The 25,524-nt window shown below is 47.0% G+C and overlaps 1 protein-coding gene across 2 annotated transcripts in view; it reads left to right on the plus strand.

Moving 5' to 3' along the window:
• Positions 1-23,521, plus strand: part of LOC136614531 (uncharacterized) — a 131,984-nt gene extending 108,463 nt beyond the window's left edge. For both annotated transcript variants that reach the window (XM_066594118.1, XM_066594119.1), the window contains exons 4-6: positions 4,158-4,277; positions 20,912-21,043; positions 23,154-23,521. In XM_066594118.1, the coding sequence (XP_066450215.1) occupies positions 4,158-4,277; positions 20,912-21,043; positions 23,154-23,351 (450 nt within the window). In that variant the 3' untranslated portion in view covers positions 23,352-23,521. The remainder of the gene's footprint in view (positions 1-4,157; positions 4,278-20,911; positions 21,044-23,153) is intronic.
• Positions 23,522-25,524: the final 2,003 nt, after the last annotated feature.

Consider the following 25,524-nt stretch of genomic DNA (forward strand, 5'->3'; position numbering starts at 1 on the left):
TTCACCATCTCTGACCCTTATTAAATGTAAGCAGATGGAGTAAGCTCTAGGTTCTTGAAATAGATCCTGGTGTGTGAAAGTGCTAGTTCTGCCTTAGGTGACAAGGCGCTGTCCTCCACATAGTCCCCCAAGGGCAGTAAAAAATAGAAAAATTGTGGTGACGTTAGCACCACTACAGGAGGGTCCTGCAAAATTGTTATACCTTAGAACTTGACAAGAAAGTTCTGAAAAAATTAGAGCTGTGCTCTCAGAATGTCTTGTTTAATTATGCAGTATGAGTTGGGTGAACTTAAGGGCTTGAAGCTCGTTCGAGCATTAGCCTACTCGAGATGAGTACTATGGGGTGCTTGATAAAAATATCCCCACATGTTTTCAATGGAGCCAAGGCTGCAGCCGGCACCCCTGTATTCTTTTTCAGGGAAGGGCTTTACATATAAGCCCCTCTCTGAAAAAGAAAGATTTTAGTGTAAAAAAAAAAGGGAAAAAAAAACTTACCTCTCCAACGCCGCCATGTCCCGCTGGGATGCAAACACATCTGCCGCGTGCAACAGATGTTTCCTGCATCCCCACAGGGATTTAGAATTCCTCTGCTGCATCTGTCACAGATGCGGCAGGTGCAGCAGGGAGCTCACACATGACAGCTGCGGTGGAGGATCCTGTTGCCGGCACCCCTGAAATGTTTTTCAGGGAAGGCCTTTAAATATAAGCCCTTTCCTGAAAAACAAAGAAAAGTGTTAAAAAAAAATGCATACTCACCTCCCTTCTGATGCCGGGTTCAGCCGCGTCTTCTCCTGGCTGCCCCCGTCTCTGTATATCTCAGTTATCAGCAGCCGAGGATTTAAAATCCCCACCTGCTGGTAGCTCTGATTGTGATTGGCTGAGTGCTTCAGATTGGCTGATAGCTGAGATCTACAGAGTCGGGGACAGCGGCAGGAGTCGCCACTGAGTCCCTGCAGCCGTCAATGGCTTTTCAGGGAAGGGCTTCATAAGCCCTTCTATGAAAAGCCGTTTAAAATAGTGTAAAAAATAAATACTTACCTCCCTTCGGCTGCGGGGCTCAGTCGCGACTTCGAACTACAGAGCTGGGGACAGCGGCAGAAGTTGCAACTGAGCCCCGGCAGCCGAAGGGAGGTGAGTATTTATTTTTTTATTTTTTACACTATTTTACATGGCTTTTCAGGGATGAAGGAAACTCCTGCCACAGCTGTCACAGCTGTGGCAGAAGTCCGCGGCATTCTCCCTATGTTTTCAATGGGGCTAGCACTGCTGCCACTGGCCCCATTGAAAGCACTAGCGATATGTCAGTTCTATACCGGCCTCTTTCTTGCGCTGCGTGGTGAGAGTTTTCTCACCCCATTACATACTTTTACATCATTTAGCTCCACCCCTTTGATCCTGGCTGTTTGCATGCTTCTTCATGCTTTCATTTGAAATTTGCAATCTGTACATTCACATCACAGACGCGTTTTTTTTTGTTTTTGTTTTTTTCTACCTACTACTGCGGCATCTCCCTGTATGCTGATACTGCATTAAATTCACATTCTACCCTGAGTGGTCATTAAAGTCTTATGCAGAGGGGGAGAGAAATTTTTATCCCTGGTATATCTGCATTATACATTTTACATTCATCACAGCTTGAACATTGGTCATTAATTCTGAGAAATCAGTTACAGCACAATTTTCTTGACACGAGTAGAATACGGAAATATAGGGGTTAGCCTTGGCTGTTGCCTCTTCTGGCATTGCTGCCACATTACTAAATGGAGGTAATGTAACTGATTCTGCTTTTAAAATACCCTTAAATCTGATGCATGTAATGATACCTCTGTGCAGCATATCAAAGTGGAGTAATAAGGCACAGATGCTGAAAGAAACTAAGCTAATAGTATGGGAGGGATGCACCGTGGCTCATAAAGGTGGAGTTGAAGTTCTCAGTAGAACACTGAAAGATAAAAGGGGGAAATGATAACTTAATGAGGAGTGCTACGGTTCTCTCAGCTGGAGACTTTTGGAAAACTTTACGAGTTATACCCAAGGAATACAATCTGAAGGCATATAGTTATGTTTAAAATATTCATATTTATTGCTTCATATTCAGAAGCTCACCATTATAACAAATATGAGAGTTCTCTTAAGAAGTGATGCTTCCGATAGACATTTTTCTGAGATGTTACTTAAAATAGGAGATGGAGAAAATCTACACTTGAGGGTGAATTCACACGAACGTATATCGGCTCGGTTTTCACGCCGAGCCAATATACGTCATCCTCGTGTGCAGGGGGGAAGGCTGGAAGAGCCAGGAGCAGGAACTGAGCTCCCGCCCCCTCTCTGCCTCCTCTCCGCCCCTCTGCACTATTTGCAATGGGGAGAGGCGGGGCGGGGCCAATTCGCAGAACTTAGCCCCGTCCTGCCTCCTGTCATTGCAAATAGTGCAGAGGGGCGGAGAGGAGGCAGAGAGGGGGCGGGAGCTCAGTTCCTGCTTCTGGCTCTTCAATCTCCCCCCCCCCCCCCCCTGCAGAGAGAGACAACGTATATCGGCTCGGAGTGAAAACCGAGCCGATATACGTTCGTGTGAATGCACCCTGAAGGTAAGATCATCATAACACCAAGCTTAGCCATAGTGGTGACATTTCTTACAGAATTGACTGCTAAGATGTACCCTGAGATCTCTTACATCGCAAGCGAAGCCCATAAATTGGTTATGTGAGCGTGGGATTGTAACTCCCAAAAATGTCAAAAGCAGCTGCTATTAATGATCATTTGTTGAATTCATTTGGAGAAGAATTACAATATAAATCTAAAGATTCAATACTACAAATAATGCGAAGGTAATAATGTGAATGTAGTTTACAAAGAGGTCCTTCACTAATCTGGATTACTAAAGGACCTTTCATAATACAGATATTATGAGAAGGGTTTATATAATTAAGAAACACCATATATATGATAATGAAAGCTAAAGGTTTATAACATAAGATAATTAGTGATGGATTAGCAGCATAATAATTCTGAAGATAGTTACAGTTTGTATCATCTAGAAAGTGTACGAATTTCATCTGGATGAAGTCACAGGTAAAAGCTATAATAATTATGTACAGCTGTTAGAAACTATGATTCTAAAATGTAACGAAGAACATGAACACAGCTTAAGAGGCTGCAAACAAATTTTCAGTCCAGGAAATGAGTCATGTTTGCAAAGTTTATGGTAAGGGGCTACATCATGTATGCAAATTTGTTTTGCGGTTGTATGCAGCATGCTGTAGGTCCGGGTACAGGTGGGAGGGGCTTGAGCTGAACTTTTGCACCCATGACCCTGAGCCCTTAGATATGCCCCTGCTGAGACTCTCACAGATTTCTAGAGCAAGTCAGCTAAAGAGCTCATCAGATTACTGTCCTTGCTACTGAAGACGGGTCCAATACAAAGTCTATGGGCTCACCTTCAGTGGACCAGCAGTGACAGCGCTTGTATGAGTGCTTCGGCTGCTTTATTTTTAGCAATCAGTGGGGTCTAATCATCTGCCCCTGTGATAAATACTTTTCACACGCCCCTATGACATGTCAAAAATGTTTGTAAAACACACTTTATGTGACAAAAATGTGAAAGATTATAAATGAATTAAAGGAGATGTCCCGAGGCAGCAAGTGGGTCTATACACTTCTGTATGGCCATAATAATGCACTTTGTAATGTACATTGTGCATTAATTATGAGCCATACAGAAGTTATAAAAAGTTTTATACTTACCTGCTCCGTTGCTAGCGTCCTCGTCTCCATGGAGCCGACTAATTTTTGGCCTCCGATGGCCAAATTAGCCGCGCTTGCGCAGTCCGGGTCTTCTGCAGTCTTCTATGGGGCTCCGTGTAGCTCCGTGTAGCTCCGCCCCGTCACGTGCCGATTCCAGCCAATCAGGAGGCTGGAATCGGCAGTGGACCGCACAGAAGAGCTGCGGTCCACGGAGGAAGAGGCCATCTTCAGCGGTGAGTAGAGAAGTCACCGGAGCGCGGGGATTAAGGTAAGCGCTCCGGTGAGCTTTCTTTACCTCCCTGCATCGGGGTTGTCTCGCGCCGAACGGGGGGGGGGTTGAAAAAAAAAAAACCCCGTTTCGGCGCGGGACAACCCCTTTAATACAACTTTTCTTTCCTTTGATTTACATTTAGAACATTGGAGATTTCTGTTATTCTAGTGACCAGTGTCATAGCGGGTGTTGCTACAAGATGGACACTGCCGGGTTCATTCCTGTATGTATAACAAAATCAGAAGATATATGTCTTGGTTCGGTGAGTACCTGCTGCCAGCTGCTGTACTGGTTTCTCCTCCGTACATACAGTATAAGGCCTCATTCACACAGGCTTTAAAGTGTCAGATTCCAGATTTCTTTTTTCCCCCAACATGTGTTTGACAGCTTAATGCATTGAGGCAAATAATAAAATGATGCTCCCCCTTTGAAAAACGCACTAGTGATGACAAAGAAAAGAAATTAAAAACACAAATCTTTGTAGATATTCTCTTTACCTCCCCAGCTTCTTTCTGAAAGTTTTATATCTAAAGAAAGGCAGAGGGTGGCACTATGCCCCAAAACAATGCCCGGGGAATGCTTGCTGGCTTATGTTCTGGCTGTGGCTAAAGCTTTGGCTTGGCATCTAATTTTGGAGCCATTTCTTAGCCAAATTTTACAAAAGGAAGACATTTTTTGTACGGCTTAACACTTGAAATGAGCGAACGTGCTCGGCCACGCCCCTTTTTCGCCTGAGTACCGCGATTTTCGAGTACTTCCGTACTCGGGCGAAAAAATTCGGGTGACGCCATGGGTGAGTGGGGGGTTGCAGCGGGGAGAGGGAGAGAGAGAGGGCTCCCCCCTGTTCCCCACTACTACCCCCCACTCACCCACGGCGCCCCCCGCCCCCCCGGCCACCCCGAGTACTTTTCACTCGAGTACTGAAGTACTCGAAAATGGCGGTACTCGGGCGAAAAAGGGGCGTGGCCGAGCACGTTCGCTCATCTCTACTTAAAGGAGATGTCCCGCGCCGAAACGTTTTTTTTTTTTTTTTAAACCCCCCCCCCCCGTTCGGCGCGAGACAACCCCGATGCAGGGGTTAAAAAAACCACCCGCACAGCGCTTACCTGAATCCCGGCGGTCCGGCGTCTTCATACTCACCTGCTGAAGATGGCCGCCGGGATCCTCTGCCTTCGTGGACCGCAGCTCTTCTGTGCTGGAATCGGCACGTGACGGGGCGGAGCTACACGGAGCCGCTCTCTGGCACGAGCGGCTCCATAGAAGACTGCTGAAGACCCGGACTGCGCAAGCGCGGCTAATTTGGCCATCGGAGGCCAAAAATTAGTCGGCACCATGGAGACGAGGACGCTAGCAACGGAGCAGGTAAGTAAAAAACTTTTGATAACTTCTGTATGGCTCATAATTAATGCACAATGTATATTACAAAGTGCATTATTATGGCCATACAGAAGTGTATAGACCCACTTGCTGCCTCGGGACAACCCCTTTAACACCAAAGTTTTCTCAAATGTACATAATTTGATTTTTTTCACCATATGTAAAACTCACTGAGATGAATACAACAGCTCATACGATGTGATAGCATGCTGGAGTCCAGAGCTACACTAATTTTTAGCCGAGCGACACAGCGATTTCAGTACCCCAAGATGGCAGCACTATTGCATATTGTCATACCGAGGTCAGCCTTTTGTTGCTAGGTGCATTGGTAATTCCTCTTTACAATAAGATATTTAACACTGTCATTGTCCATGTTATCTAGAAATTATTTTGTTTTTAAAGCTTTAATGGTTTTTGTAATGCGCAGCGATCCATGTACGGTTCCAAAACTGTAGTTGCATTATATGTCAAAAATGAGGCAGATGGTAGGAAGATCATTAGAAGCATTAGTACATTTCACTGACATAGCAAGCTTGAGAAAGACAGCAGACTGGCTGTTGAAACGTCGCTATGGTTCATGCTGGGCACTGCCTGTGAATAAATCATGGATATGAAGTGATCTACCTATACTCCAATTATTTCCTGGATGCTGGTGCTGCCTTCTGCAAAGACTTCTTACTCTTTAATTGGAAAGTATCATAACTAAACAACCCATACTACATGCAGGAGGGGTCAGAACTAGAGATGAGCGAGCACCCTCGTCCAAGCTTGATGCTCGTTCAAGCATTAGGGTACTCGAGATGCTCATTACTACAGTCGAACACCACGCGGTACTCGAGTCAATTGCATTTCCTTCCCCGCATGTTTAGCACCATTTTCTAGCCAATAGACATGCGGGTAAGGCATTACCACTTCCTGCTGTGACGTGCCAGTCCTATCCCACCCCACAGCAGTGAGTGGCTGGCGAGATCAGGTGACCGACGAGTACTTGAACTGGTCCCGCCCGCTGCTCGCCTCAGACACACACTGGCAGAGGTTAGGAAAGTGCTGCTGCTCATTCAGGGATAGTGTTAGCGTAGGTCCTGTCTTCAAAAACCCCAACAGTCCTTCTTAAGGCTACATGTGACCGTGTGCATTACTGTTGTGGCTGGCTGGGAGCAGTAGTGCACCATTTTTTTTTTCATCTCGGGCTGTGCGGGCTATTTGATCTATAGCATTCTCAGTCTGCAGTGTATTATGCAGAGTTTAGGGAAAGAGCTGCTGCTGATATAGGGAAAGTGTTAGAGTAGAATCCTGTCTTCAAGAACCCCAAAGCTCCTTCTTAGGGCTACATCTGACCGTGTACCATTCTGTGTCTGTAGTGCTAACACAGAGTGTTGGGACACAGCCACTTCTATAGGGGAAGTTATATACACTATACAGTCCTCCTGATCCTCTGTGCAAGAACCCCAAAGCTCCTTCCTAGGGCTATTTCTGACCGTGTGCATTATACTTGTGGCTTGCTGGAAGTTGTAGTGCATCCATTTTTGTATTACGCATCTAGGCCTGTTCCCAGCCTTTTAGTAATAGTTTTTTCAGGCTGCAGTGCCGTACAACCAGCTCTCACCGTGAAACTGCACTCAAATATTTTCTAGCCTGCTGCGAACTACTTCATTTATACCGTTCTCTGTCTGCAGTGCATAACAGAGTGTTGGGGCTCAGCCACTTCTATAGGGAAAGTTATATACACTATACAGTCCTGATCCTCCATGCTAAAACCACAAAGCTCCTTCTTAGGGCTACATCTGACCGTGTGCATTACACTTGTGGCTTGCTGTGTGTTGTAGTGCATCCATTTTTGTATTAAGCATCTCGGGCTGTTCCCAGCCTTTCAGTAATAGTTTTCTCAGGCTGCAGTGCCGTACAACCAGCTCTCACCGGGTAACTACACTCAAATATTTCCTAGGCTACTGCAAACGACTTCATTTATACCGTTCTCAGTCTGCAGTGCATTAGACAGAGGTCTTACCGCTAAACAGTACTGTAATATTTCCTGGGCCACTGCAAAGTATTTCAGCTCTGCCGCTGTGCAGAGCGTCCCACAATACCCTTTCCGTGGTGGAGTTGAGGTAGCCAAAGTTACCAGCACTATCCACTGGCTTTACAGTCTTCTCCCATTCCCCACAGCCTCTATTATCTACAAGTCTCTGTGAGCAGTAAATTACCCCTAGGTATCAGCGCAAGAGAGCGGGTTAATATTTGTCTAGTCATAGCATAGAGTCTCCGCTATCTACAAGTCTCTATGTGCAGTGAATTAAGCCACAGTTATCAGTGCTGTACAGTGGGGTAATTTATTTGGGCCTTGTTTTATTCTTAATCCACCATGATGAGGAGTAGTGGTAAGGGTCGAGGACGTGGGCGCGGACGTCCAAGTGAGGGTGTGGGCACAGACTGCGTTCCTGGTCCAGGTGAATCACAGCCGGCTGCTGCGGAATTAGGAGGGCGGCAAGTTTCTGAGGTCCCCAGCTTCATATCACAATTTAAGGGTTTGTGTGGTAGACCTTTATTGCAAACAGACCAGTGTGTGCAGGTCACCTGTCGTGGATGGCAGAAAATTCTTCCAGCAATGTATCGACCACCCAGTCTTCTACCCAGTCCACTACTCCTGGCCTAGGGACTGCAACTCTGAATCCTCTGGCTGCTGCTCCTCCTTCCTTCCAGCCTCCTCACTCCATGAATATGACATATTCTGATGAGCAGGCAGACTCCCAGGAACTGTTCTCAGGTCCCTGCCATGGGTGGGAAAAACTGGTTCCTCTCACCTGAGGAGTTTGTCGTGACCGATGCCCAACCTTTGGATAGTTCCCGGAGAGCGGGTGATGAGGCTGGGGAATTCCGGCAACTGTCTCAAGAGCTTTTTGTGCGTGAGGATGATGATGAGACACAGTTGTCTGTCAGTGAGGTAGTAGTAAGGGCAGTAAGTCCGAAGGAGGAGCGCACAGAGTATTCAGAGGAAGAGCAGCTGGATGATGAGGTGACTGACCCCATCTAGTTTGCTAAGCCTACTGAGGACAGGGCTTCAGAGGGGGAGGCAAGTGCAGCAGCAGGACAGGTTGGAAGAGGCAGTGGAGTGGCCATGGGTAGAGGTAGGGCCAAAGCAAAGAATCCCCAAACTGGTTACCAAAGCACCGCCTCGCGGCAAGCCTCTGTGGTGGAAGTCCAGTATTCCTATATTTTGGGCCTTGGCAGTAGACAGTTGTCAATTGAACATTCTGTATACATATTTCTGTCTTGCTACAAATATAATGTCTTGCTACAAGTTATGCAATAGGTACTTCCGCTTATATGAAATATCTGTTTTATAAACTCTGCTGACAAAGATGGAATTTAGCAATTTAGCCCGTAACCAACATGTATAAATATATTTGACTGTCCAGCTGCATGCACTAATACGGAACTAGGAATCAGACATGGACAACCGCAGAAATTTCCCCAGCGACTTTACTGGAAACGTATGCAAATAACATGGGAGGTTTGTGCAATTTATAGTTCATGATGTAACATCCAATCATATCGAAGGAACCCCACGTGGCTCCAAGACAACCCACTCATTTCATCCACCACCTGATGGCCAATCACAGATGACCGGAGGATGGAAGAATTGCAAGATGCTTATCCATTATTAAACAATACGTTGTATGCATGTAATTTTTGACCTGCCCAGATGGGCGGATTTGTTAAACTCTTAAAATAGGCTACACGCCGATCATTAAAGTTAGAATTGAGGAAGCTATGCATGCTGAACATCGTGTCAGTGTGGGAACTTCTTATGCGCATTATCAATTCAGAATTAATATGGAGGGCTGTAAGCATTCCAAATTGAGTAAGGCGTGGTTCCAAAAGGAAGGTTCCACGACAGCTGGTGGAGAATGCGGGCAGCGTGATCGATAGGTTCCAAAGAGCCCGGACACAAGGCACCGGACAGACAACCTTGGATTTAGTGGGCCCACCACAGAACACGGTAAGATAAATCAATTATCTATACCTGTGTGGCTAGGTTCAGGTTTGCCTGTGTTGTGCCTAGGCCGGACACTTTGGAGCCATACGACAGGTACTTCTTTAAGTCTCGATCACGTGATAAGAACCTGTCATAAAATATAAAGGAATGATTACATACCCCACCTCTTGGCGACCCAGATGGAATATACCCCAAAACAGACATGATGTGTTGCATCATTTGTCCAGTTAGCATGATCTTTGCCATGTGCGAGTCCGGACAGAAGTAAGGTGGCCATATAACACTTGCCTTGACCACTCTACCCATTTCAGAGATTGCCAATTTGACCACATTCAGCTCACACCTGTTGGGGAGTATGAACATGTGCTTGTTGTTGCTCGAGTCTTTCTCAGGTTGGAGGCCCACCCGGATACTAAGGTAAATGAGCAGATAACCACACAGAAATTCATGAATGAGGTAATCTGCAGATATGGGGTACCAGAAGTAATTGAGTCGAACAAAGGTACACACTTCACAGGTGAAATAATGCAACACATCATGTCTGTTTTGGGGTATATTCCAGGCTTTTCACACACCCTACCATCCACGGAGTAGGGGGAAAGTAGATACGAAAGGCAATAGAGAAAATGGGTAAATTTTGAATTGAGTGTCTTTCATTACTTTTTCTTTTTCTTAGGAGGATACATGCCACAGAAGCTGAATTTGGGGAATGATTTTCTTGTTAATTTTGTCATAGGCCTCTCCGAAGGAATTGTTAGTAATGCATTCTGCAGTCTCTGCTTTCCCCAGGTCCTACAGATGAGTGTCACAATCTAGAACCAGGTGACAGGGTCTATGTGGAAAAGTTTAAGAGAGAAACCCTGTTTGAATGTCCCTACCAGATGTTGTTCACCACCCCAACTGCAGTCAAGCTCAAAGGAAAACCCACTTGGATCCACACTTCGCACTGAAAAAACTAATGATCCTTACATGCTATAATGTGGTACAATTCCTCTAACACACACCTTTGACTACTGTACACTAGCTCCCTGTTTCAGAACAAATTAATACAATCAAATGTGCAATACGTAGACTACACTGAGGGTGAGAATCTAACACTGCATCGTGCTAAGAGAGACGTTGACGCTCCAGGTGGTAACTTTGATCCACATGTACACATAGATGTAATAGGAGTGCCAAGGGGGGAGCGAGATTAATTTAATTCTAGAGATCAGGTTAAAGCAGGTTTTGATTCCTCATTTGCTTTTGTCACTGTTAATAATAATGTAGATTGGATGAATTATATCTCTTACAATCAGCAGAGGTTTGTAAACTACACCAGAGATGCTTTGCAAGGGTTAGCTAACCAGTTAGGGCCCACTGCATCCATGGCGTTCCAAAATAGAGTGGCCGTGGATATGATTTCCGCAGAAAGAGGTGGGGTATGTAATTTCCTGTACGTGTATTCTCCCTTTAATGTGACCAATGTTTCCCTTGTTTGAAAAAGATGAAGAGCCAGTTCCGATAATGCCAACCAGGTACGTTACCAGAAGAATGGAGAAATGTACCAGTACTGCGCCTGCCTCAGTCTCATAAGATGGACTGTCAGTGGACTTCCCAGTTGCCTAGGGAAAGTGCAGAAGACCTTAGGTTCCGGCGAGGGCACACCCTGTGGGGTGTTAACTTGTACAGATAGAGGGTATGGATGCCCGGAAATGAGCCCAGGGAATCCATGGCCTCCCTCTGAGGTGAGGTAGGGATCCCCCCCCCCCTAGGAGTAGGGACTTACGGGCAGTGGGGAAACCCTGATGCAAGGGTGAGGCGAACTGGACGTGTTCACCATTAGGACTATCTCCAGGAGGGACATTGGTGTGGGTGAAGATTAAGGAGTCCCACGCCGTGCGTACCTGTGCACGCTATTAGTATTGTAACATTATGCTAGAGCGAGAAGAGAGGCTCCTGGTGATAGTTTTGATCTACACGTATACATTGACATCATAGGATAGCCAAGGGGGGTACCTGACAAGTTTTAAAAATTAGAGACCAAGTTAAAACTAGATTCGAGTCCATTTTCCCGATTAGGGTAAATAAATGTTGACTGGATTAATTATGTTTATTATAATTAACAGCGGTTTATAAATTATACTAGAGACGCCTTATAGGGACTAGTCGACCAATAGAACCTACCTCGACTACGACTTTTCAAAATAGAATGGCACTAGGTACGATTTTAGCCAAAAAAGGGAGTGTCTGTAAGATGATAGGGGAGACTTGTACCTACATTCCAGACAAAACGTGACCCACAGGTAAAAACGCAGTTGCCATTAAGAAGCTGACCGCACTAACTAAAAAGAGCTAACCTTAGTCTGTTTTCCTCAGTTAGGTACCTAACAGGAGAAGGGAAAAATATAGAAAAATAAGCTTTGGAACATTGTATATTTAGAACACTGTGATAGGGTTTTGCTAAGATTTTGCTTTATTTTATCTGCAGTGCACTCTGCTTATGTCCACGCAACATGCCGGTGTTACAACGCCCCTGGTCCTGTTACCTTGCCGCCTCTGGAAAAGGGAAGTGGGAATAATCAGCTTGTAGCTCTTTCCTTCCAGACTAATATATATGATCATGCACTTACTAATGAGACAGGGGTTCAGTCATGTTGATCAGTAATTAGATAGTCCTGATTTTGCACTCTTGTTGATGAATCGAGGTAACGTCAAGAAGGCGGGGTTCTATACAAGTTATGCAGTGTTTACCTGAGATAGTAAAAGTCGCACCTCTCCTAACCTAATTATGGTTGTCACCTTTATAGTCATTCTAATTTCTGTTTGTCGTTGCATACAGTGTATTCCGACCCTGATGACTGCCTGGTCCACCTGTCCCACTACGATGTCCAACAAAAAGCCCACTGTCAGCGCAACCGTCGTCATCATGGATCCAGAATGTGATGATGTCGAACCATCCTATACCCCCATGGCAGTAGTAGGCCTAGTCGTCTACAACACAATACGAGTCTAGGGTCAGCGGTGGGGGATTGGGGTGAAACGGAGCAGGGCGAGTTTAGTGAAACAGATAGTTTCAAGGGGGGTCTGTGGTGGAAGTCCAGTATTCCTATATTTTGGGCCTTGGCAGTAGACAGTTGTCAATTGAACATTCTGTATACATATTTCTGTCTTGCTACAAATATAATGTCTTGCTACAAGTTATGCAATAGGTACTTCCGCTTATATGAAATATCTGTTTTATAAACTCTGCTGACAAAGATGGAATTTAGCAATTTAGCCCGTAACCAACATGTATAAATATATTTGACTGTCCAGCTGCATGCACTAATACGGAACTAGGAATCAGACATGGACAACCGCAGAAATTTCCCCAGCGACTTTACTGGAAACGTATGCAAATAACATGGGAGGTTTGTGCAATTTATAGTTCATGATGTAACATCCAATCATATCGAAGGAACCCCACGTGGCTCCAAGACAACCCACTCATTTCATCCACCACCTGATGGCCAATCACAGATGACCGGAGGATGGAAGAATTGCAAGATGCTTATCCAATAATTAAACAATACGTTGTATGCATGTAATTTTTGACCTGCCCAGATGGGCGGATTTGTTAAACTCTTAAAATAGGCTACACGCCGATCATTAAAGTTAGAATTGAGGAAGCTATGCATGCTGAACATCGTGTCAGTGTGGGAACTTCTTATGCGCATTATCAATTCAGAATTAATATGGAGGGCTGTAAGCATTCCAAATTGAGTAAGGCGTGGTTCCAAAAGGAAGGTTCCACGACAGCTGGTGGAGAATGCGGGCAGCGTGATCGATAGGTTCCAAAGAGCCCGGACACAAGGCACCGGACAGACAACCTTGGATTTAGTGGGCCCACCACAGAACACGGTAAGATAAATCAATTATCTATACCTGTGTGGCTAGGTTCAGGTTTGCCTGTGTTGTGCCTAGGCCGGACACTTTGGAGCCATACGACAGGTACTTCTTTAAGTCTCGATCACGTGATAAGAACCTGTCATAAAATATAAAGGAATGATTACATACCCCACCTCTTGGCGACCCAGATGGAATATACCCCAAAACAGACATGATGTGTTGCATCATTTGTCCAGTTAGCATGATCTTTGCCATGTGCGAGTCCGGACAGAAGTAAGGTGGCCATATAACACTTGCCTTGACCACTCTACCCATTTCAGAGATTGCCAATTTGACCACATTCAGCTCACACCTGTTGGGGAGTATGAACATGTGCTTGTTGTTGCTCGAGTCTTTCTCAGGTTGGAGGCCCACCCGGATACTAAGGTAAATGAGCAGATAACCACACAGAAATTCATGAATGAGGTAATCTGCAGATATGGGGTACCAGAAGTAATTGAGTCGAACAAAGGTACACACTTCACAGGTGAAATAATGCAACACATCATGTCTGTTTTGGGGTATATTCCAGGCTTTTCACACACCCTACCATCCACGGAGTAGGGGGAAAGTAGATACGAAAGGCAATAGAGAAAATGGGTAAATTTTGAATTGAGTGTCTTTCATTACTTTTTCTTTTTCTTAGGAGGATACATGCCACAGAAGCTGAATTTGGGGAATGATTTTCTTGTTAATTTTGTCATAGGCCTCTCCGAAGGAATTGTTAGTAATGCATTCTGCAGTCTCTGCTTTCCCCAGGTCCTACAGATGAGTGTCACAATCTAGAACCAGGTGACAGGGTCTATGTGGAAAAGTTTAAGAGAGAAACCCTGTTTGAATGTCCCTACCAGATGTTGTTCACCACCCCAACTGCAGTCAAGCTCAAAGGAAAACCCACTTGGATCCACACTTCGCACTGAAAAAACTAATGATCCTTACATGCTATAATGTGGTACAATTCCTCTAACACACACCTTTGACTACTGTACACTAGCTCCCTGTTTCAGAACAAATTAATACAATCAAATGTGCAATACGTAGACTACACTGAGGGTGAGAATCTAACACTGCATCGTGCTAAGAGAGACGTTGACGCTCCAGGTGGTAACTTTGATCCACATGTACACATAGATGTAATAGGAGTGCCAAGGGGGGAGCGAGATTAATTTAATTCTAGAGATCAGGTTAAAGCAGGTTTTGAGTCCTTGTTTGCTTTTGTCACTGTTAATAATAATGTAGATTGGATGAATTATATCTCTTACAATCAGCAGAGGTTTGTAAACTACACCAGAGATGCTTTGCAAGGGTTAGCTAACCAGTTAGGGCCCACTGCATCCATGGCGTTCCAAAATAGAGTGGCCGTGGATATGATTTCCGCAGAAAGAGGTGGGGTATGTAATTTCCTGTACGTGTATTCTCCCTTTAATGTGACCAATGTTTCCCTTGTTTGAAAAAGATGAAGAGCCAGTTCCGATAATGCCAACCAGGTACGTTACCAGAAGAATGGAGAAATGTACCAGTACTGCGCCTGCCTCAGTCTCATTTCATCCACCACCTGATGGCCAATCACAGATGACCGGAGGATGGAAGAATTGCAAGATGCTTATCCAATAATTAAACAATACGTTGTATGCATGTAATTTTTGACCTGCCCAGATGGGCGGATTTGTTAAACTCTTAAAATAGGCTACACGCCGATCATTAAAGTTAGAATTGAGGAAGCTATGCATGCTGAACATCGTGTCAGTGTGGGAACTTCTTATGCGCATTATCAATTCAGAATTAATATGGAGGGCTGTAAGCATTCCAAATTGAGTAAGGCGTGGTTCCAAAAGGAAGGTTCCACGACACCTCCATGCAGAGGGCTAGGTATTTAAAGGTGCGGATGTTTTTTAGTGAGATCGCGGACGACCGACGAACAGTGGTGTGTGACCTGTGTCGTACCAAGGTCAGCTGGGGAGCCACCACTAGCAGCCTCACCACCACCAGCATGTTCAGGCATATGGTGGCCAAGCACCCCACAAGGTGGGACGAAGGACGTTAACCGCCTCTGGGTTGCACCACTGCCTCTCCCCCTGGGCCCCAACCTGCCACTGAGATCCAACCCACCTCTCAGGACACAGGCACGAGCGCCTCCCGGCCTGCACCCACACCCTCACCTCAGCAGTCCTCGACCCCATCCAGGTATGTTTCTCAGCACAGCGTTCAGCTGTTACTAACAGAAGCGTTGGAGCAAAAGCGCAAATACGCCGCCACGCATTCGCACGCTCAAGCTTTAAATGTGCACATTGCCAAATTAATCAGCCTGGAGATGCTGCTGTACAGGCTTGTGGAAAACGAGGCTTTCGAAAACATGATGGCGGCGGCGGTCCCGCACTACTCGGTCCCCAGTCGCCACTATTTTTCAAGGTGTGCCGTCCCAGCCCTGCACGACCACGTCTCCCGCAACATTATATGTGCCCTCACAAATGTGGTTACTGGGAAGGTCCACTAAACAACGGACACGTGGACAAGTACAGGCCGGCAGGGCCACTATATCTACCTGACGGCACATTGGGTGAATTTAGTGGAGGCTGGGATCGAGTCACGTCCTGGGACCGCTCATGTCCTACCCACCCCCAGAATAGCGGGTCCCAGCTCGGTGCTGGTATCTGCAGCCGTTTATGCCACCTCCACTAAACCCTCCCCCTCCTCCTCCTCCTCCTCCAACGCAACCTCTACCTCGCAATTAAGATGTGTCAGCAGCCGTCGGTATCGCACGGCGCGGCAGCACAACGGTGGGCAAGCGTCAGCAGGCCGTGCTGAAACTAATCAGTTTAGGAGAGAAGAGGCACATGGCCCACGAACTGTTGCATGATCTGACAGAGCAGACCGACCGCTGGCTTTCGCCACTGAGCCTCCAACCGGGCATGGTCGTGTGTGACAACGGCCGTAACCTGGTGGTGGCTCTGCAGCTCGGCAGCTTCACACACGTGCCATGCCTGGCCCACGTCTTTAATTTGGTGGTTCAGCGGATTCTGAAAAACTACCCACACTTGTCAGACCTCCTCGGCAAGGTGCGCCGGGTCTGCGCACATTTCCGCAAGTCCACCACGAACGCTGCCATTCTGCGGACCCTGCAACATCGGTTTAATCTGCCAGTGCAGCGACTGCTGTGCGACGTGCCTACACAGTGGAACTCTACACTGCACATGTTGGCCAGGATGTATCAGCAGCGTAGAGCTATAGTGGAATACCAACTTCAACATGGGCGGTGTAGTGGGAGTCAGCCTCCTCAATTCTTTACCGAGGAGTGGGCCTGGATGGCAGATATCTGCCAGGTCCTTGGAAACTTTGAGGAGTCTTCCCACATGGTGAGATTCAATGTGCAACCATTAGCGTCACCATTCCTCTGCTATGTCTGTTGAGAAGTACCCTGCAAAGCATAAAGGCTGAGGCTTTGCGGTCGGAACAGGAGACGGGGAAGAGATAATGTCGCTTGATAGTCAGAGCATCCTCATTTCTCTCAGCACGTTTTGGAGGAGGAGGGGGAGGAGCCTGAGGAGGAGGAGGGGGAAGCGACAGCTGGGCCCACCGCTGAGGGTACCCATGCTGCTTGCCTGTCATCCTTTCAGCGTGTATGGCCTGAGGAGGAGGAGGAGGAGGAGGATCCTGAAAGTGATCTTCCTAGTGAAGACAGCCATGTGTTGCGTACAGGTACCCTGGCACACATGGCTGACTTCATGTTAGGATGCCTTTCTCGTGACCCCTGCGTTGGACGCATTCTGGCCACTATGGATTACTGGGTGTACACGGTACCCACGGTATAAGGAGAACCTTTTCACTTATTCCCGAAGAGGAAAGGGGTTCGAGAGTGATGCAATACCACAGGGCCCTGGTGGACAAACTGATGGTAAACTTCCCATCGGACAGCGCTAGTGGCAGAAGGTGCAGTTTCAAGGGGCAAGTAGCAGGGGAGGATCATGCAGCCAAGATCAGGCAGCATGTTCAGCGCAGGCAGGGAAACACTCTCCAAGGCCTTTGCCCACTTTATGGCTCCCCAGCAAGACTGTGTCACCGCTCCCCAGTCAAGGCTGAGTCAGAGGGAGCACTGTAAAAATATGGTTAGGGAGTACGTAGCCGATCATACCACCGTCCTCCGTGATGCCTCTTCTCCATATAACTTCTGGGTGTCAAAGCTGGACATGTGGCAGAACATGCACTGTATAACCTGGAGGTGCTTGCTTGCCCTGCCGCTAGCGTCTTGTCAGAGATGGTGTTTAGTGCAGCTGGGGGAATCATCACGAATAAGTGTACCCGCCTGTCAACTGCCAGTGCCGACATGCTTACACTCAAAGCTAAACAAAGCCTGGATTTCCCCAGACTTTTCTTCTCCACCAGCGGAGAGCAGCGGAACCTAAAGATTTTTTTCGCTGCAACCGTGGATGCAACGATTCTTCTCTATCACCGTAAAAAAAGGGACATTTACCTTTGTCAATCTGTGTATGATATTAGTCCTCCTCCTCCTCCTCCTGAAACATCATGTCATCACGCTGAACTGCCAATTTCTGCGGCCCAAAAGGCTGTGCTTACAATTTTAACAATTTTTCAAAGTTTCAAAAGTATTGATGCTTTAACAGAAACTATTTTTTTCACAGGGCTGCCTCCAGGCTCTGTTACAAATTAAGCAACAGCGAGCTATATCTTTCAAAATAAATGTATGGGTTTTACCTGCCCTCTCGGTTGAGCGATGTTTCAGCCCCTCATGTATACTCTTATATAACTAATCTTTCCGGCCTTCGCCTACACTCATAGTACCCCAATGTTACTGGGGTCTGCCTAGACTGCTGCCACCCCTCTAATGTTACTGGGGTCTGCCTAGACTGCAGCTACTCCCCCCAATGTTACTGGGGTCTGCCTAGACTGCTGCTACCCCCCCCCCATGTTACTAGGGTCTGCCTAGACTACTGCTGCCCCCCCCAATGTTACTGGGGTCTGCCTAGACTGCTGCTCCCCCCCCCCCAATGTTACTGGGGTCTGCCTAGACTGCTGCTAACCCCCCCCCCCCCCCCCGAATGTTACTGGGGTCTGCCTAGACTGCTGCTACCCCAAAGTTACTGGGATCTGCCTAGACTGCTGCTACCCCAATGTTACTGGGGTCTGCCTAGACTGCTGCTACCCCCCCCCCCCCAATGTTACTGGGGTCTGCCTAGACTGCTGCTACCCCCCCACCCCCCAATGTTACTGGGGTCTGCCTAGACTGCTGCTACCCCCCCCCCCCAATGTTACTGGGGTCTGCCTAGACTGCTGCTACCCCAATGTTACTGGGGTCTGCCTAGACTGCTGCTACCCCAATGTTACTGGGGTCTGCCTAGACTGCTGCTACCCCAATGTTACTGGGGTCTGCCTATACTATGGGTCCACTAAGTCTTCCCATCGCGGTGTTCTACCTATCTGGCCCCCCCAAAAATACCACTGACTGACTATGGCATGGATTGTGGGCTGAAGCCAACATGTATTTTCTCTCACGTTACCACAGCTATCCGGGGCACTGCAATGGGATTTCTTTATCTACCTTCTCTGGGTTCCTTGGACCCACCCATGCTGTGGGTGCACACAGACTTCCCATAGCGGTGTTGTACCTGTCTGTCCCCAAAACACTGACAGACTTGGGTAGGGTGCAGATGGTTTACCCCTTGCGTTGTCGATGAGGTATACGACACCCAAACAGAAAGAGTAGTGTGTGGACACATAGATTCCCCATTGCTGTGTCACTCTCAGCACCTTGGGCCATTGTATTGCTGCATTGTGGAGATGTGTAGAAGTGCTGGGCTGGCACCTGAGTCCCCTTTATGCCCACGTTTGCAGCTCCTGACGGAGGTGGCACAGGATTGGAATGATGATCGAACGTCTATTTCTCATCGATTCTTAACAGCATTGTGGTCTGTCGCCCCCCCCCCCCCCCTTTAAAGAGGGTCGTTACCTGGCCCTGCCAACCCTCTGCAGTGTGTGCCTCCGGTTCCTCCTCATCGCAGACGCACTTAGAAATAGACATGAGGGTGGTGTGGCTATGAAGCGAGCGTGTGGCACGAGGGCAGCTAAAGGCTGCGCAGGGACACTTTTGTGTGCGCTGCGGACGCAGGGTCGTGCGCGGGGGGGGGGGGGTTGGGAATCATGTAACCCAGGAGAAGAGGCAGTGGTGTGTCCTGCAGGCAGAGCTTGTGTGGTGCTTAGCTAAGGTGTGCCTTGCTAATAAGGGTTTGTTCGAAGTAAAAATTGTTGGGGTGGGGGGGGGGGGGCACTCTTGCCGCTATTGTGGCTTAATAGTGAGACCTGGGAACCTGAGATGAAGCTCAGAATGTTGCCCCCCACCTGCTCTATCCGTTTCTGTGTTTCCATCACTTTCTTGGGTTTTCTAGATTTTCACAAATGAAAACCTAAGGGGAGCATCGGTCATATACAAAAATGCTCAAGTCGCCCATTGATTTCAATGGGGTTCGTTACTTGAAACGAGCTCTTGAGCATCGCGGAAAGTTTGACTCGAGCAACGAGCACCCAAGCATTTTGGTGCTCGCTCATCTCTACTCCTAGACTCATTAATGTCGACATTGAGTAAATCTTCATTTCCTATGTCCCTGGTATCGTGTTGGATTTAGGCTTCTACATCACCCAGAGACCCCATACGATCCGCTGTCCCACGTCCTGCATCCCATGCTGGCGCGCATGTGCAGTACAGCACAGAACGCGCCGGAAGCATCATATGACACGCCCACAACGTCACATGACGCGCCGCCAGTGTCATATGATGTGGGCGTTAGTTTTCACGCTATCTTCCACCATGCTACAGCGGAAGATAGCGTGACGGACATCTTCCATTGACTGCAATGGAAGCCGTGCGCACATACACCCGCAGCAAATAGAACATGCCGTGGGCGATTTCGGGTGCTTTTATAGGGTGGAATTCCACGGTGGAATTCCGCACCGTGAGCATTGCGCTATTAGGTTGGTTCAATAGAACCTAATAGTTGCGGGGCAATGCCGCAGATTTCTGCTGCGTGATACACGGCGGAAATCCGCCCGTGGGAAGATCTGCCTTCGTGAAAAAGAGTATATGTGGACACTAATGAGTTAAAGTATTTTTAAACTTTAATAAAAAGCATCTGTCTGGTATTGTTATAAAACTCTCACCGCTTACAGTCTTAACCGAAACCTCTACAGAAAAAGGGCCAAAAGTGATGTCTGAGCGGCGGGTAGCAGACATTACATATCCTTCCCTCATCCATGACACGGACCAGAACAGGACATAGCCCACATGAAATAGCGCTCATGTGAATAGCCTTATTGGCAAGTATGTGTCTGAGTGCCGTGAAATACATGGACAGCACAGATGGGGAAACATGACGGTCTGAACTGTCCCTAATAGTCGTTCCTTCCTCAGTGTATTTATTAACATTCATGCAGCAGTACCCCATATGAATGACGTGAAATACACAAAGATCCAGTGAAATATTCATTCATGCAAATAAACGCTGCATACGGCCAAACATAAACATGTATACGGTGGTGTGAAGGAGGCCTTATACAGAGAATTATAATTCACATATCAATATTTATTTCCCCTCTTATACATTTAGGACAATGGAGATTACTGTGCTCTAAATACTCTATGTAAGAGTGGGTGCTGCCGAGGACCATTTTATTCACAGACTTACCAGAGTGGTAAATGTAGACCACAAGCAGCAGAAAATGAGCAATGTGACCTTGAGGTGAGTATCTGTAAGCGACTGCTGTACTGGTTTCTCCCTCAAGGTGCCTCCCATGGACATACGGATGTGCACCCTATGCGGAAAACAGAACCCATAGATTTAAATGGATTCGTACTTCCTTTTTTGTGCACGCATTTCTCGTCGCCCAAAAATATAGGACATGCTCATTTGCGCACTGAGGGTCCTCATAGAAGTCCATCAAAGATGTGCAACGCACACACAGATGCATCATTCTGTGAAAAAAACAACACTTCTGCAATTTATTAGGATAAATAGCCATTTAAACCGCGGGGTGGGGGTGGGGGGGGTTGACGACCGTGTGGAGATGAACATCCCTGCATGTGCAAAAAGTACAATAAAATGTGCCAATATGTGGACAAGAAAGAGTCCTTCATAGCGCAAATATATTGCACTGAGTCATGTGCAAAAATGCTTATGACCATGTGAAGCCGCTCTTAAGCAATATTTAAATGGGTAAGGGCTGTTTCAGACGACTGTACATCGGCCGGGTATTCACGACGGCCGATATATGGCATCTGTCTGCAGGGGGAGGAGGCTGGAAGAGTCGGCAGCAGTGCACTGAGCTCCCGCCCCCTCTCTGCTTCCACTCCACCCCCTGCACTAATTTCAATGAGGGGTTGCTGGGCGGGGCAGAGCTAATTCCCAACACTCAGCCCCGCCCCGCATCCTCTCATTGCAAATAGTGCAGAGGAGTGGAGAGGAGGCAGAGAGGGGGCGGGAGCTCAGAGAACTGCTCCCGTTTCTTCCAGCCTCCTCCCCCTGCAGAGACAGAATACCCGGCCGATATACGGTCGTCTGAAACAGCCCTAAGAGTGAGTTACGCTTGAGATTCTTGGGAGCAACGTGCATCGCAGTGCACTGCAGGTTACGGGGCTCATTCTTGTGCCAGATTTGCACAAAACGTGGACACACAACAATTTTTCCAGCCTGGATCATCAGTGTGTGAGAAAATTTACTCATGTGAATGAACCTATTTAAATAAATGTGTTAATTTTCTGTGCATGTTGTGTCCATCTCAGACACGGAAAGAACCTGCACAGAAGTATCAGCGTTGTCTATATCGGCCGATATACGCTAGTATCTGGGGCGTAAAAGCTCATGAATGGTCGCACAAAACTTACTTTCGTGCATCCACTGACATGGGATGGGCCCTGGCGCATATGCGCCAAGGTCACCTTTCCCTTGCCCCTTTCCCCTCACTCGCCATCACAGGCTCACCTCTGCTCTCCTCCCCACTCATTCTTTGCAATAGGAGGGGTTGTGGCAGGGGCGGAGCTAAGTGCCGGCCCATCCCAACTTCTCCCATTGATGGCTATGGACGAGGGGTGTGCAAACGGTGGGAGCATGTCCTATTTTTTTTATGGACAAAAATCATCAATTAAAGTCAGTGGGATCATGCATTCACTGCTTTTTTATACATGTTGCCAGTTTCTGTCCCAGACCAATGGTGATTATGAAACAATAGTTGCGGCACGTCCGGCTCTGGTGGGATTCTCTTACAATGCTCTTGCATGGCGGGGAGTGAGTTCTGTGCTTGTTTTTTAACACTCATTGAATTCAATAGGAGTTTTAAATTCTACCAGTTGGGTCGCCTCGCATTATTTTTCAGCCATGGGAAAACCGGATTGCAATCAGATGACACTTGTGCGCTAAATACACAAAAACGGATGTAAAATGACCCACAGTGAGAGTCAGTATTCACAGAATAAAATACGCTGTCCCTTGCTGCAGGGGGAGGCGGGCTGGGCTGGCAGAAGTGCACTGAGCTCCTGCCCCCTTCTCCACTATTTGCAATGGGGGGGGGGGGGCTACGCCTGCCCTCCCATCCCACCCCCTCCAATTGCAAATATTGGCGAGGTATGCAGAGAGGGTGAGGGGGGTGAGAGCTCAGTGCACTGCTGCCGGCCCAGCCCGCCTCCTTCCCCTGCAGAGAGGGACAGTGTAAATCGGCTGGGCATGAAAACCTGGTCGATATACACATGTGGGAATAAGCCCTCATGTTGCGTCTCCAACTGCTGATTTTACATGTTAGTAACAGATGGCGAGGAGTCATATGTGCCTTCATTAACCCTATCATCTCTCCTTTCAGCCTCTTGGTGGGCTCTATAATTACTGCCCGTGTGAGAGTGGACTTGTATGTGAAAAGGATACATCAATAAACGGGACCTACACAATCAAAATGCTCTTCAAGGAACTAAGAAAAATGTTGTCCAAGGACAAGATCAAATTGCTCTTTAATGGCCCAAATAGAAGAATCTGCAAGAAGCCAAACACAGCAAATAATTGAATCTAAGAGCTGAGAAAGTATCCACCAGTATCTACACGGATCTACAAGAGGTTGTCAGTCTTAGGGCTTATTCACACGAGCGTATATTGGCCAGCGTTATCATGGCCGGCTGATATATGCTACCTTCTGATGCATTGGATCCTATGGAAGCCACTGACAGCGGTCGGAGAAGGGAGGTGGGAGGGAGTTTAGCAGCGTAAGGGCGAGCACCCACTCGCGTTTCCCGCGTTTTTTCCGCCCGTTTTCCGCGGCGTTTTTCGCGGCGTTTTCGCGGCGTTTTTGCGGCTTTTCCATTAATTTCCATGGAGGAAAATAAGGACACATATGCAACTGACAGCTCCTATGTTAAAAACGCAAACGCAACGCAAAAAAAACGCCAGTGGACAGGAACACATGTTATCTCTATGCCTGTGCAGGAAAAACGCAAAACGCAAAACGCAGGTAAAAAAACGCCAGTGGGTGCTCGCCCTAACTGCTAAACTCCATCCCCTTCTCCTCTTCACCCCTTTCCACTGTTTGCAATTGGAATAGGTGGGGCAGGGGGCGCTAAGCCCCCCCCTACCTGCCCCTCCATTGCTGGCTGCTGACAAGGGGTGGGGGTGAGCTTAGCTCCACCTCTGTCCTGCCCACTCCCATTGCAAACAGACGGAAGGAAGGAGAGAGTGAGTGAGTCAGCAAGAGGGAGGAAAGGTGACGACAGCTTAGCATAGCAAAGCTGTCTCCCCCATCCAACGGCATAAACACCGAGCCCATGCATCAGATGGAAGCATATATCGGCTGGCCGTGAAAACGCTGGCTGATATACGCTCATGTGAATAAGCCCTTCAGGAAATAACGTTTGTACAACTTCCTAATAGGTTTTGTGTTTCCTCTCTGCTTTCAAGAGCTCTACTTGCTGTAAGTAAATAAAAACCCTGATATTAAGAGACTTCTGTCACACCAGAATTTTATCGCAACTGTTTAGCCACAATAAAACGTCAGCCGAAAATCGCTACCATGTGAAGCATTGGATTCCAATACATTCATTCACATACGATTTATATGCTCGTGAAAGATCACCGTTTTCAGTCACCAATTTTTCTTGCTGCATTAAAAGATAGGTCTTGACCTATCTTTTGACAAAAACGCTGCCAGCTCCCATATATTCCTATGTGAGCTGAACAAAAAGGGAGGGGAGGGAGTTTACCTGCATCTGCCACTCGGAAACTAAGACAGCTGGCTCTATTTCAGCTATTTCACCTAGTTGAATTATAGATAGATGGAATTCCATACGGCAGTGTGGCAGCAGTTTGTCAAAATGTATCAGCCAGGAGTCTAGAACAGGAGTAAGGGCTCATGCCGCGGCTGTGTGCACAAAAGGCTGGGGGTCTCCCACACCGTTCTACACATTACAGCACATACGCTCTGCCAGCAGAGAAACACATGCGCAGTGGGATTTTTCTTTTTTTTTTTAATTCTCTGCTTTGAACAGAATGGAAACGCTGTCCATACGCAATGTATTGGGTATGATATGCAGAGAAATGAAGCATGCTGCAAGTTATTTCTTTTGTGTATTAATACACAGTGTCCAACCACAAGTGTGCATGGTGCAATGAAAGTCCATTGACTTTCATTGGCTCCACTCACCGTTTATCATGCGTTCGTGCAACGCCCATTTGATATGTGGTGAAAACACAGTCATAGACATGAGCCCCAAGAGTTCATTCACACATGGCCTAAATACACTCTATATTATCTGCATATTATGGAGTCTATAGATTTCAATGTGTTATTTCACATCCAAGTATGTTTCACATGATTTACAGTCCCTTATAAAAGCACAGCGTGTCCTGTTTTTATGCATATTATGCAGAGAAGTAAGACATATAAATGATTATGACTGCACACATATGCAGTGAATATTTATGACTCATGCACATTTGCGCATCAAAACCATTGTCCTGGCCTGAGTTTCTTATGCTACACAAAGTACGCAAGTAATTATTAGGAAATTATAGTACCAATGTTTCTGGTAGTGCAATGTGCCACACAGCTGTGCTACATAGTACATCCATTATGATTCCCACACAAACACACAGCTCTACTACATCCATCCTGATGTGAGTGGAAGGGATGCGGAGAAGGTGAGTATGTCTTATTTTATGCTAGTTCTGCATCCTGAGGATCCATAGCA

Source organism: Eleutherodactylus coqui, chromosome 1 (assembly GCF_035609145.1).
Source record: "Eleutherodactylus coqui strain aEleCoq1 chromosome 1, aEleCoq1.hap1, whole genome shotgun sequence".
Taxonomy (NCBI): domain Eukaryota; kingdom Metazoa; phylum Chordata; class Amphibia; order Anura; family Eleutherodactylidae; genus Eleutherodactylus; species Eleutherodactylus coqui.